Source organism: Ranitomeya imitator, chromosome 3 (genome assembly GCF_032444005.1).
Source record: "Ranitomeya imitator isolate aRanImi1 chromosome 3, aRanImi1.pri, whole genome shotgun sequence".
NCBI lineage: Eukaryota > Metazoa > Chordata > Amphibia > Anura > Dendrobatidae > Ranitomeya > Ranitomeya imitator.
This window is the reverse complement of record NC_091284.1, coordinates 134632062-134647305: the sequence shown is the minus strand read 5'-3', so window position 1 is coordinate 134647305 and position 15244 is coordinate 134632062. Positions and strand designations below refer to the sequence as shown.

The window sequence follows — 15244 nt, the reverse complement described above, 5'->3', positions numbered from 1 at the left end:
TTCTTACCCCGAGACATAAAAAAGCCAGGCTGGAGTTTGCCAAAACTTACCTGAAAAGGCCTAAAACGTTTTGGAAGAATGTTCTCTGGTCAGATGAGACAAAAGTAGAGCTTTTTGGGCAAAGGCATCAACATAGAGTTTACAGGAGAAAAAAAGAGGCATTCAAAGAAAAGAACACGGTCCCTACGGTCAAACATGGCAGAGGTTCCCTGATATTTTGGGGTTGCTTTGCTTCGTCTGGCACTGGCCTGCTTGACCGTGTGCATAGCATTATGAAGTCTGAAGACTACCAACAAATTTTGCAGAATATTGTAGGGCCCAGTGTGAGAAAGCTGGGTCTCCCTCAGAGGTCATGGGTCTTCCAGCAGGACAATGACCCAAAACACACTTCGAAAAGCACTAGAAAATGGTTTGAGAGAAAGCACTGGAGACTTCTACGGTGGCCAGCAATGAGTCCAGACCTGAATCCCATAGAACACCTGTGGAGAGATCTAAAAATGGCAGTTTGGAGAAGGCACCCTTCAAATATCAGGGACCTGGAGCAGTTTGCCAAAGAAGAATGGTCTAAAATTCCAGCAGAGCATTGTAAGAAACTCATTGATGGTTACCGGAAGTGGTTGGTCGCAGTTATTTTGGCTAAAGGTTGTGCAACCAAGTATTAGGCTGAGGGTGCCAATACTTTTGTCTGGCCCATTTTTAGAGTTTTGTGTGAAATGATCAATGTTTTGCTTTTTGCTTCATTCTATTTTGTGTTTTTTCATTTAAGACAAATTAAATGAAGATAATAATACCAAAGAATTTGTGTTTGCAATCATTTTCTTGAAGAAACTGAGCATTATCTGACAGAATTGCAGGGGTGTGAATACTTTTGGCCATGACTGCATATGCATGTTTTTCTCAATATCTGTCATGAAATCAGAATAAACCTTTCCCTGTAAAGGTCAATTAGGATTACCATAATTATTAATATTTGACAAATGCCAGCATAACGAGAGAGAATGTGTTAAGACATTTTTATTACTTACTGCAAAGTCACAAGTTTACATACACTAAGATTACTATGCCTTTAAACAATTCTGGACTGCTCATATGAAGATGTCATGTATTTGAAAGGTTTTTTTTTCTTTTTTTTTTAGAAGCTCATTTTTTGGCAACATCTGAGTTAATTAGAGACACTCCTGTGGATGTATTTTATTGCTCACTTGAAACACACTGCTTCTTTGTGTAGCATCATGGGAAAGTCTCTAGAAATCAGCCAAGATATCAGGAAGAGAATTGTGGACTTGCACAAGTCTGGCTCATTCTTGGGTACAATTTCAAGATACCTGAAGGTGCCTTGTTCATCGGTACAAACAATTATACGCAAGTATAAACAAGATGTGAATGTCCAGCCATCATACCGCTCAGGAAGGAGATGGGTTCAGTGTCCCAGAGATGAATGTGCTTTGGTCCAACATGTGCATATCCTACCAAGGATAAAAGCAAAAGACCTTGTGAAGATGATGGCGGCCGGTAAGATTGTGTCAATATCCACAGTGAAACGAGTACTCTAACAACATGGGCTGAAAGGCCACTCTGTCAGGAAGAAGCTATTACTCCAAAAAAAAATAAAAGCCAGATTAATGTTTGCATGTCCTGTGGTCTGGGACTTTTTGGGCATAATGACCATCGTTACATTTGGAGGATAAAGGGAGAAGCTTGGAAGCCTAAGAACACCATCCCAACTGTGAAACACGGGGGTAGCAGCATCATGTTGTGGGGTAGTTTTGCTGCAGGAGGGACTGGTGCACTTCACTAAATATATGGCATCATGAAAAAAGATTATGTGGCAATACTGAAGCAACATCTCAAAACATCAGCCACGAAGTTAAAGCTTGGGTGGAAATGGGTTTTCCAAATTGACAATGACCCGAAGCATACTGCCAAAGTGGTAACAAAGTGGCTTAAGGATCACAAAGTCAATGTTTTGAAGTGGCCATCACAAAGCCCTGATCTCAGTCCTATTGAAAATTTATGAGGAAAGCTGAAAATGCAGGTGCAAGAAAGACGACCTACAAACCTGGATAAGTTACATCAGTTTTGTCAGGAGAAATGGGCCCAAATTCTGATCAACTATTGTGAGAGGCTTGTGGAAGGATATCCCAAATGTTTTACCCAAGTCATTTAAGGGCAATGGTACCAAATACTAATGAAACCTATGTAAACTTCTGATTGTGCAGTAAGTAATAAAAATGCCTTAAAACATTCTCTCATTATTCTGGCAAATATTAATAATTATGGAAATCCTAATTGACTTAAAACAGGAAACATTTATTCTGATTTCATGTCAGATATTGCGAAAAACATGAATGTGTCTTTTTATATAGTGTATGTAAACTTCTGGTTTTAACTGTATATAGTAGCCCGGTTCTCCTCTACTAAAACCATGCACTTTTTCATCTCAACTGGATAGCTGATAATAATTAATCCTCCTTTTCTGGCTACCAGGAGTTGAATGGAGTGGCAGGATACACATGAACCCTGCCACCACATTCAAGTCCATGACACTTACAAACATAGCCAAGTGTAGCGCACTTGGTCATCTTTGATTATTATCATTAATTTGAATGTGGCAATAGTGCACATGTGTGACCTGCGCTTCCATTCATCTCCCCCTGGATGCGGCCTCGTGGCCAGGGAAGAACAGCGGATACGAGTCCTGCATTGCGACTCACACTGATAAAACTGTTACTACCTATCCAGTGAAAACATAATAACTTGTTTCAGCTAGAAATTACCGTACCTTTAATTTTGCCTATGGCTTATTAAGCAACATTATCTTATTAAGCTAACAAATTTAAAGTAATTAAACTTTTTGTCTAAATTACTTTTAAAATGATTTCTTATTTTCCAATTTATTAACATTATGATCACAATAAAGCAAAGTATTTTTCCTATTATACTACAGAATGGATGTAGAGGTGGCAATTAACCCCACATATAAAATAGAATATTTTTATTGACTCGATTTAACTTTCATTGCATTGAAAATGAGGCAAACTGTAAACCGTTAATTTTTAATTTCTGTTTTAGAAAAGGTAAAGTATTGAAGTATATTATTACATTGAAAATGACCAGGAGATTGCTCCTACAAGTGATAGAATGACTGGATTATTATTATTGCCCCTTCTTTTGTTACCATAAGAAGGGATTATTTACTCATTATTTTTTAAGTCTATTTGGCCTCACAACTGATTTCTACCTTTCCTAATTCCCCACTATATTAAGTTTTTAATCATTTTTCTGATTGTCCGCAGATTTTGGTCTAATTATTTTACTATTTTAACAAAATAAATTAAAAATAATGTGTTAGAATTATAATACCTTTTTGGCAAAATACATTCTTTTACCCTTTTTATCTTCCTTCTTTATAATAAATACTAATTTTGATTACAAATTCAGTAGATCTGACTACTTAAATGATGATAAATGTAGGCTTTTACCAATTATATTATAATTTCCAAAGTAGCGAAACTGCTGGGAGCCTAAAGACCCTCACAGCCATAATTCTGGCCATGGTTTTGCAGAGTCTTTCCATATTAAAGTGGTTTTCCTCTACTTTAAAGTTATTCTCAAAATCTCCAGAGCGAGGTAATGAAAAAAATTCCTGTGCTCAACTCCTAGACAAGTACAGCTCTTCTATACTCGCTCCTGTGTCTTCAATGGTCTTGGAGCATCAACATTGGTGAGGGCATCATGTAACCGCTGCAGCCAACCATTGGCTGCTGAATCGTTGAAGCGTTCACGCTACATCCAAGGAAAAGCTGGCTTGAAAGAAATCTGAAGGCTGCAGTCAATCAGAAGACACTGGCAAAACACGGAATTTCACACCTCCTGATGTTGATGCTCCGAGACTAGTTGGGGGCCACAATAGAGCATGCAGGGTAGCAGTGCTAGTCCAGGGAATGAGTGTAGGATTTTTTAGTGATGAGCGAATATACTCATTATTTCAGATTTCCGGAGCACGCTCGGGTGTCCTCCGAGTATTTTTTAGTGCTCGGAGATTAAGTTTTCATCGCTGCAGCTGAATGATTTACATCTGTTAGCCAGTATAAGTACATGTGGGGGTTGCCTGGTTGCTAAGGAATCCCCACATGTAATCAAGCTGGCTAAGAGATGTAAATCATTCAGCTGCGGTGATGAAAATTAAATCTCCGAGCACTAAAAAATACTCAGAGGACACCCGAGCGTGCTCGAGAAATCTCGAGTAACAAGTATATTCGCTCATCACTACTCATCACTAATTATTACCTCACACTATGCGCCCATCGAGAATAACTTTAAAAAATATTTTTCCTTGGTAAATAATCACTAGAGATCTAAATTTGGTGGAGAAAGGGTACAAAGGGTTTAAATCAAATCTGTCACATCCTGTATTTTATGGCAGCATCTCCTACAGAGGTGAAGACACGGAGTATATATAGTTTTCTATGATTTAATTTTATATTTTCATCTCAAAAGTTGATAAAGGGAACCTGTCACCATGAAAATGCCGTCCAATCTGCAGGCACCATGTTTTAAAACCAGGGTGAGCTGAGCAGATTGATACATAGTTTTGTGAGAAAAAATTCAGTATCAGGCCGATGTCACACTTGCGAGTGCAAAACGAGAAACTCGTGCAAGTCTCTCCCTTCAATACCCGACACTGCCACCGGCACTCGAGACCGGAGTGTTCAGCTACATAGAAATACATGCAGCTTCACACTCCGGTGCCGAGAGCCGGCGGCAGTGGTATTGATGCGAGAGACTCGCGTGAGTTTCTCGCATTGCACTCGCAAGTGTGACCCCAGCCTAACCTCAGTTTTCATCATTTAATCCTCTTCTCTTTCTGGGATTTTCAGTCCAGCCTAAGGTCCTATCAGTGAATGACCACTTTCTTTGTATAAGTGTGTATAGAGAGACAGCGGTCAGTCACTGATAGGACCGCCTACCAGGCTGAAAATCCCAGAAAGAGCAGACAAAATATAGTTAAGAAACTATATATCAATCTGGTCATCTTGTCCTGCATTTTTGTGGTGCCAGGTTCCCTCCAATGTTTGGCCAGGAATTAGAAACTAAAAAAAAAAATTATAAAAAAATCACAAAGATAGCAAGAAACAGTTGCTAGCCTACAATTTCTCACTAGTTAATATTGCTCCATTCCTTCTGTTTTCGTGATAGCAGACACTGTAGATGAGGAGCCAGCAGACTCATTACAAGATCTCTACAGGGCCCTGGAAAAGGCCAGTTTGTCCCCAATTGGAGAACAACGTCTTTCAACCAAATTGGAGTACAAGAAGTCTTTTATAAAAAGATGTAGTGATCCAGTAGTCAATGAAAAACTTCACAGACTGCGAATTTTGCAAAGCACTTTAAAGGTAGGAAATTAGAAAAGATTTTGTAAGCAATCCTTGGGAAAGATATTAAAGTGGCAAAAAAAGTTTTAATTTTTTTTTAAACCTAATTGTAAATATAACAAAGATACAGGGCAGTTTTGTTTGTAAGAATGTATTGTTTTTATCTGAGTATTAAACATAAGTTTATTTCTGCTTACTTATATTTAGTCAATTATTAAATCGCATAACATTTTGTACGTTATGCGGCAGAAAAATTCCCCCATTAAATGAATGTGGCGAGTGTCTGGTCATAGGCATTCATAGAAAAGCCGTATTTTTCGTAACAGCTGGGAGCTTCCAAGTTGCTATTGTAACCCAATTTGAAGGCATCGTCTCATGAGAGACATTGTCATATCCAGTGGATATGCTGTAAATGTCCAATGAGTGCAGGTACAACTTTTTAGACCTGCACCAATTTCCAGAATAAGGGTCACCCAATCCCATATCGGGCGACATATTACCACCACTAGTTGGAGAGCTGATGGCGTATTCACAGCTATAAAAGTTCTGAATGCAGCCAAGGGAAATTGCCAGAAAACAGATCGGGGGATCCCTAGATGTGGGCAAAACTTTTAACGAAGCCCAATTGCTAAACTGATTTTTAGCCATCATTCCTTTGAGTGGTTTTTGTGCATGACGAATGATCTACAGGCTATTATTTTAATAAATTAAACTGAAAAAAAAATTCTTATTCACCATGCTCAGACATATGCATATATTATTCAAAAAGTACAAGCATGAAAGCTGCGGTATGTTTAAGGCGCCATTTGAAAAAATATATGGCCAGTCATAATAACGTTCAACAGCAATCTTTCAGTCTTTGGACCACAAAGCCTAATGTCTTAAATCATTGGGGATGGGGTCCCACTTATTAAGACGCACTTGTGCTTTCATTCCTTTGAAGTTTTACTTACAGACCGTCGTCCCAATAATGAATGCTATAGTCAACAGCTGTACAACTTGTGTATAGAAGATAAAGTTTAGGATTAGTATCTCACTTAATGGTCTGAGTGCTACATGTCAAGGACAAACTGTAGTAATATTTCTTAATTCTCTGGCAGACTTTTATCATTTTCTTATGTACGTGGCAATAATAGAATATTTCATTTTATTTTATTATTGCTCTGTTCATAAAACAGTTTGCATCCTGTTGAAAGGTACTTTTATTATATCAAATTTATGGGGAAAAAATTTCTGTATATATCTTTGTCATTTACTAGTAGCCTTTAGTTCAAGTTCTAGCTGTCTAAGTAAGAAAGTAAGTTGCCATCAACAAGTGCACTTCTGGAGATCTCTTGAACAAATGGATAGGACTCCTGTACTTTTTGTTACTCCCAAATACTCGAATAGGCTGCCCTTGGCATCTACAACATGGACTTAGGCATAAACATATTGCCCCGATTCATCAAGACTAACATTGCTCACACCAGTCTTGATGAGGGGGCATAGTGGAGTGAGACGCTCCTGACTCATTAAGATTAGTGTGCCTCTTAATGATTCAGGTGCATGTGATAAGTGGGGTGCACTTATGTGACCCTCCTCATAAATCATGAACTTGACAAGCGGGTGCTGCTACACTCTGTTATACCCCGTCCTGCCGACAAAAATCCAAAGTTGCAAAAAATGTTCACGTCAAATTGTTTTACACTACAATTCTGGCGTAATCACTCTGATGAATCGGGGCCATTAGGTGATTTCTCTTAGACTATGCGCCACTTAGCATTTCTGTTTATACATAGAAGCAGAAAATGTAAAACTGTCAGTGTCCATCGTTTTACCTGAAAAAATAGTGCGCAATGCTGCACTATTTTCTTTCAGGAAATATCATAATACATGCAATTGAAGCTCCAATCAGATGGAAATCTTGCTTACCCCCCAGCGGTCAGTTATTAATGCAGGGCAGCCTGCATTTATTTGATCATCTGACCATGGATGGTTGTGTCTACCAGAATTGGAACTTCTCTTGCACAGCAGCTCTCTATTCTGACTTATAAGGAGTTTCCAGGTGGGTAGACTCCCTATATGAACTTAATATGACCGAATAGGCCATCTTTGTCATGACAATCATTTCACATTCTGCTGCATGCCTTGAAGGCAGCCTGATAAAGGTGTAAAAGGACAGTCAAATGAATGAAGAGGTGATACAAAAATTCACCAAAATTGTATATAGCGTTGAGAGTTATCTTTTAAAACGCCACTCCATTGTTATTATTTATTTCGCTACCAGAGTGATATAACTAATGCATGTTCACTGCCCATAGTAAAATACCAGCTGTCGTCTACTTTCTCTTATTGGCACCACTCCGGTTGTCTTCTGGTGGCTGTGACCTGCTGGATCTCTCCAGTGTTTGCCAGATGAGCTAGAGGTCACTTCTCCATGTAATTCTAGGGGCCAGAAAAAGGCTTGCATTTGACCTGTGACTTCCCATCTGTTAAAAGCTGAGGTCACAAGATGTTGGAACGGGACCAGAGTGGCGTTGGGAACAGCTGAAGACTGAGGCTGGTAACTATAACACAAGGAGAAAGGTACTTACACTCCCTGACAGAAGTTGTCTCTTATCCATGTTATGTAAATAAAAGCTTATAACCTGACGTTAAATTCATCCATTGGTTGTATAAATTATTCTTTTGAAAGCTGAAACTCTCCGAAATGTGGTTAAGAAAATAAATTGGCATCAATGCAGAAATATTGCTCAGTTAATGGACACAGAATGGTCAGATTTTGGCAAGACAAAAGTTTTGTTACCTGGTCACATAATGCACCCAATCCTAGTTTACATCCTCACCTGTGCTCAGTAAATTATTGGTTAATTAGTGTGTGTATAAAAAGAAACCCACCACCCCAGAACTTCATTTCAACTGCAACTTGATCTCTGACAACATGCCAAAAATCCACCTTGCGACCAAAGCCTGGATTATCAAGAGGCTGAAGACCAGATCCACTGCAATCCACTTTAATGTGTCTCAGCATCAAGTACAAAGAATTAAAATAAGATTTGAAGAGACTGGAGATGTGTTTGACAAGCCCAGGTCCGGCAGACCCCGCAAGACAACTGCTCAGGAGGAACGTTTGTTGGTTAGAAAATCCAAAGCAAGCCCCTCTTCCACTACAGCAGAGCTCCAACAGGCCTGGTCACCTTAAGTCCCTGTGTCAACTAGAACAATTTGTAGGATCCTGTCTCGAAATGGCCTCCATGGTCGAATCAGTGCCCAGAAGCCAGCACTAAGCAAAAGGCAAATAAAAAGCCGTGTGGCATTTGCAAAGTCCCACAGCCTGCTAAACAGATGGACTCTGGAAAAGTGGCAGACGGTGGATTTCTCTGATGAATCTTCAGTAGAATTGCACTACAGCCGCCGCAAATACTGCAGGAGACCGACTGGAGCCTGTATGGATGCAAAATACACCCAGAACATAGTTAAATTTGGTGGTGGAAAGATCATGGTCTGGGGTTACATTCAGTATGTGGGTGTGCAAAACATTTGCAAGGTGGAAGGCAATATCAATAACCTAAAATATCAAGAAGTATTAGGTACTTCTTATATTCCAAATCATAAAAGGGGTCAAATTCTGCAGCAGGATGGTAATCCATGTCATACATCCATCTCTACAACAAAGTTCCTCCAGGCAAAAAAGATCAAGGTTCTCAAGGAGTGGCCAGCCCAGTCACCAGACATGAACATCATTGAGCTTGTTTGAGGTAGGATGAAAGAGGAAGCTTGGAAGACAAAACCAAGAATCTAGATGAACTCTGGGAGGCATTCTTTGCTGTTCCTGATGACTTCATTAATAAATTGTATGAATCATTGTTGTACCGCATGGATGCAGTCCTTCAAGCTTATGGAAGTCACACAAAATATTAAATATGATTCTAATAGCACCACAGCTTCATTCACCAATATTATGCAACATATATTTGTATTTTAAGTTAATTATTTGTTTGAATATCACATTACTTTCTGTGGGCGACAAAAATTTTGTCTTGCCAAAATCTGACCATTCTGTGTCCATTAACTGATCAATATTTCTGCATTGATGCCAATTTATTTTCTTAACCTAAACCACATTTCGAAGGGTTTCAGCTTTCAAAAGAATATTTTATACAACCAATGGATGAATTTAATATCCGGTTATAAGCTTTTATTTACATAACATGGATAAGAGACATAACTTCTGTCAGGGAGTGTACGTTAGTGATGACACTCCAGTGCTGAAATAAAATTCAAAAAGCCGGATTAGTGCTTTACGTACACATGAACATTGAAGTTATGTTGATTATGCTATGTTTTTGTTTCTTAATAATAATGACTTTTTTGACTGTTCTTGCATTGATTTTATTTATTTATTTTTTTAGGCCAAAGAAGGAGAAGTAGCTATCATTGATAAGATTCTGGAAAATCCAGATTTGACATCTAAAGACTTTCAAGAATGGAAGCAGCTATATCTTGACCTTTTTTTGGACATCTGTCAAAAAAGTGATGTAAAGAACTGTGAAAGCGTTTCTTCTGAAGTGGATGCTCTTATTCAGTCTCTATCCCTCACGCATTCTTATATTGAAACGCATGTATAATTGTTGTATCCTCTGAATCTACTCTGAACCTTGGAAGTTTTTTCTAACTGAAATGATCCTGAATATCTGCAAAGTCTAGTAATATATATTTTAATGTTGCTGACTTATGTGGCGTAAGCATTATATTGCCGAGATGCCATTGTCTTATTTTGGCATTTGTAAATTTTTAATGCTATCAGTGCTATGCTTTGTGTTATTTTTGTGGTAAAAATGAATAAATATGTATGTATTAAATATGTTGGTCAAGCTTAGGGCTTTATATTTGAAACAAAACTAACTTTTCTATGACACAAATTATTTCTGGGTAAAAAAAAAGTATACTGTTTGGCAAAAGAATAAAAAATAAAACCTTTTTATAACCAGATAAATATATATATATAGGAAATGTAACAATGCCTCAGATAGAAAATATCAAATGCTGTAGTTGTATTTTTTTTTAGATTATAAATTAAATTATATAATGACAATTAAATTTATAGTACAAATTGGTTACTGAAAAAAGAGTTGTCCTAACCTAGAAAATTGTCTTCTATTCCCAGTATAGGTGATAAATAGAGGTTATGAGAACTGATCCTAAGAACTGGGCTCTGAAGTGCCTTGTTTGAATAGAGTGGTGGACGCAAATACCGGCCACTGTTCGATTCATTGTCTGCAGGAATTCCAGAGATGGCTAAGTGCTGGACCTCTGTAAGTGCCACAGATAGTGTATGGAGTAGTGGCACACATGCCCAGCTATCGCTCCTTTCAAATAGGGCACTTCAGAGCCCCATACCCCAAAGTTCAGTTAATTGTCATTTATTCTGTGGATAGGCAATCAACGATCATAGTGGGGACAATTGGTCTTGAGCTCTGTTCACAGAATTATTTTGGCTTTTATTATTAACAAACTGTTTACTACTATGCCGGGTGCTTTATCGGTCCCTATTGACTTATATTGGTGTCTTTAAAGGCTATATCCAGGCTTGGAGTTCAAGTATGCAGTTAATTTATGTGAATCCTCACAGCATGCACAGTGCGTGCTGATTGGATTCTCTGGAGCAACCGGTCACGTGACTGCAAGTATGTGATTTGAATACTTCTGGACACATTCCAACTAGACGTGTCCAGCCTTGCTCAATTCATTTGTATTGAGGGAGGCTGTGCACGTCTAGTTGGTATTTTACCGAATGTATGAAAATCACATGCTTTTGGTGCCAGGATCGGAGAATCCTGGCATTGCAGTCACATAGCATGAATGCATATTTGAACCCTAAGCCTGGACAACCACTTTAACGGGAATCTGTCAACACATTTGACCCATCTTAACTATTAATATGGGCATGCAGGCTATAGAATGCTGAAAAAAGTCCTACCTGTGTGTCTCATATCAGATGCCTTGATGCTGAGAAATCATCTTGTATCACTTTGTGTAAATTACCTCTCCCTGGCTATGGGGGGATGCTGCCAGGAAGATAACTCTGCCTCCAGAGATTATTTTACATGAAGGTGAGTTACCAGTGTGAGACAAGTAACTAACACAGAACAGGAGGAATGAAATTTGTCATCTCTCAGCTTTGCTGTATGGCAGCAGTATTGCAGCCCTGAATGCCTGTGAGCTGGAAACTGAAGCTGAGAGGAACCTGCAGATGTGTGAGGTATAATCACACACAGCTCTGCAGAGAGCAGCAATTACACATCCCACTGGTATCTCCCCCTTTTATTTAAAACAAGCTCTGGAGGCAGAGTTATCTTCCAGGCAGTGTCCTCCCCATAGCCCGGAAGAGGTACCGTAATTTATATAAAGTGATAATAGGATTTATCAGCAACAAGTCATCTGATATGAGACACACAGGTAGGACTGTTTTCAGCAGACTATACAGTAACTTGCATGTCCATATTTAATAGTTTAGATAGGTCAAATGTGGTGACAGATTCCCTCTAAGGGTTTCTCAATATCCAGTATTTTGATGGCAAGGACAGCACTATCTGCAGCACTGGCAAAAGTACTGGATCCTTTGACAGAAATATACTAATTCATAGATGTGAACAGAGCCTTAAAGGGAATGTATTATTAGAAAATTACCTATTTTTAAATCAAGTTTTGGTGTTACATGTGATTGAAAAAAATTTTTTTTTTCTTCATGATGTATGTTTTTAAAAAAATAATTGTAATTTAGCAGTTGGACTGGACACTGGGGCTATTTAAGGTTCATACTTAATGTCCTTTCAGCAAGAGTTTTCAGAAGTCTCATTATCATCATATGCAGGATTACAATGACAGGTATCACATCTTTTCACAGCTGATAACACAGGATCAACCAATTACAATAGATGATGTCACAGTTCCTCTGGTCCTCCTCCCTACACCATGACCTCTGCACATGCTGATTAGATGCTTCAGTACAAAAGATAGGGTCAGAGTCGGCCTATTGCTGCTAATGTACATGTGGATCTCCTGAAACAGAAAATTTGAGTCTAATAATGCCCCAGTGGCCAGTTTGAAAATTGCAAGATTTCTATTTTTGCTATTTTTAATACAGATTGTAATATGGAAAATAACACACATAATTAAAAGAAATAAAATTAACACAAAAACCTGATTTAAAGAATAGGTAGTTTTTCGGATGATACATCCCCATTAATTGGAATATTCTCTGGGAAATCTATTTGTTGTTACAACATTAGCCATAATACTCAGAGAGAGTTATAGCAGTGGCAGAATATTTCATATTGCTAGAAGACTACCTCCTGGAATGTGTCCCATCTTATTTATGTGTTGTCCATAGTGACAGCACTATCTAAGATGAAGATGGATTGTTTATCATGTTAAAATGACACTCGCTTCTTTTTCTCCAATTTTAGTTTCTAAATTATTTGTCAGGAATAATTCTTAGGAGAACCTGTTTCTGTGAAACATTTAGCAACAATTTATCAGCTGGCTTTTCTCTGCCTGAATGATGACTTTTATGTATTACAAAGTAGTCACAATGCAGTTTTATTGGCTTGATTAAAATCATGCAGTGGGTAACTTTACCTTTTTGACCGCATAAAATAAACCTTCTGTTTATGCAGCATGTTGCCTTTTAGACAAATTACACAAGAAATAGATGTTTTGAAATATATATATATTCTTTAAAGTTTGTATTGCGTATGCAAGTTTTTCCAGGTACGGTATGACCCCATGCACACAGGCATATTAGAGGCTTTGCACCTCGTTCGTATATATTAGGTATGGCTCAAAAACACGATTTACTCAGTTACGACCCCAGCTGCTTGTTCTTACTGCTGGCCAGGCCCCCCTACAAAATCTTCTACTCCCGATCGTCCGGCGTTGACCTCTGCAGCCATTCCATGACCGTAGTGTTTACTAAGAGCTCATGCAGACGTCTGAGAAATTCAATTTCAGCACGCACTGTAATGCACGGACTGGCCCTTGGTCACCTGACCTGAACTAGTTCACCTCACATACAGTATACTTGTTCGGCTGTCAATTTTGGGCCCCGTAAACAGTCCGTATATTGTGGTCCATGTTCTAGCTCGTCTGCATGGGTCCTAGCACTTCACAGGCCACAGGTTCACTGTAGTGGTCACAAGGCAACAACGTTTCCAGGATGTACCTTGGGATTCTATTATTGTACCTCAAAATGTTCTATATGGTTGAGGTAACCCTGGAAACTTTGAACAACTGTTACTATAGGAATCCAATAAAGCATGACGACCTGCAATAAAATTTTAAATCGATGCCTGATATGGTCTTTTACTGGGTAAGACTTACACTGGAATGGTCAGAGGGATATCTCTAATTGGTTCTTAAAAGACCCAAAACATTACTACAATGACCTTGTTTGATTTATTTTTTATTTTCTTATGTAGTTTTATTATATTCTGCTGTAGTTTACAGAAATCATCACTTTCCCCATTGGGATCAGAATCTAAATATCAGTATGTCTTTGGAGTGTGACAGGAAACCAGAGTTACCCCTTGAAAACCCACGCAAACAAGCACATATTGTCCTTAAAGAGATTTGCACACAGAACCCCGATACTGCAAAGCAACAATGTTAACCACTGAGCCACCATGCTGCCCATGATACATGCTACATTATGCTGTGCCCTGATCAACTGATCTTAAATTGATTAGGCTAGTAGTGACTATTCGGCCCATTGGTTTGCATGCGGTGTCTTGCAAAACGCACATCAAAACGCAACAAAAACATGCTTATTGTGCCAAGCGGTTTTCCTGCCACCATTCTTGTTTTTGGTGCCGAAAAGCAAAAGCTACATATTTGAAACATATGATGAACATACCTGTAGGAGTGAGTCCATCCAGACTGGCGCTATGCAAGTCTTGACAGATTACACGGTGTTAAATTTATTAAGATGCAGTCGTCACTTAATAAATTCAGCCTCCTTTTCTTAGTGGTATGGAACTGGAGTAGCATTTCTGACATTAAAAAAAATACACTTTTTATGAATCGGACAGCAAGTTTTTGTGACCATGTCCTGTCTGGCCCCGGTTCTACCCATTTTGGTGGAGCTAATCTAAAGTGGCATGAAAACACCTAAATTTTTTTTGCAACTCTGCATTATTCGAAGACTTTTGTGGCCAAAATCTCTGATGTATCGGCCCTTAGTGCTCCGTTTTCTTGAATTGGCCACCATAGAGGGATTTGGGGATTACAAATGGGTTATCTGAGTAATTAAGGTTGGGATAAATCCTCCAGATTCCCTGATCTACACTTTGAACAAAATTTGAGGATCTTGAACTGTAAAACAACTACTGGACAACACTTTATTAATTTACCTAGCAAAGTAAAAAAAAAAAAAAAAAAAATAACTTGCAGACGGGCGCCACTCTTCCATGCTCTACACTGTCTCTCCCTCTGGACTGCTTGGATCAGCATCAAATGAGGGTGTCACATGAGCAAATTGTAGCCAATCAGTGGCTGATGATAATTAAAAAAATCTGTGAACCTTCACGTGAATTATTACATTTTGCCTGAAAGTGTTTATTCTGAAAATTAATGAAATATAATAGAACATATGTGTAAGATGGAAAATAGTTTTTGTATAAACCAATGCACAATGATTTAGCTGTACAGTGTTTTTTTCTAATAAAGATGTTTCTCATCTCCCTATGCTTGTTCAGTGGACCGAATGTATTTTACAACTCAGAGTTCAGAAATTTTTCTGAAATTAAAAATGTGAGAATTAAGTGATTATTTTTCTGTTTATTTTATTATCTACATAACAATTGGTGTTTTTGACATTCTACTTGCACAGT

The 15244-nt window shown here is 38.4% G+C and overlaps 1 protein-coding gene across 14 annotated transcripts in view; it reads left to right on the top strand.

Moving 5' to 3' along the window:
* Window positions 1-14774, top strand: part of CNKSR2 (connector enhancer of kinase suppressor of Ras 2) — a 550079-nt gene extending 535305 nt beyond the window's left edge. For 6 of the 14 annotated variants that reach the window (XM_069761477.1, XM_069761484.1, XM_069761482.1 and 3 more), the window contains 2 exons: window positions 5200-5396; window positions 9767-14774. In XM_069761477.1, the coding sequence (XP_069617578.1) occupies window positions 5200-5396; window positions 9767-9982 (413 nt within the window). In that variant the 3' untranslated portion in view covers window positions 9983-14774. The remainder of the gene's footprint in view (window positions 1-5199; window positions 5397-9766) is intronic. The other 8 variants (XM_069761479.1, XM_069761476.1, XM_069761489.1 and 5 more) reach the window with 6 other exon arrangements.
* The last annotated feature ends 470 nt before the right edge of the window (window positions 14775-15244 follow it).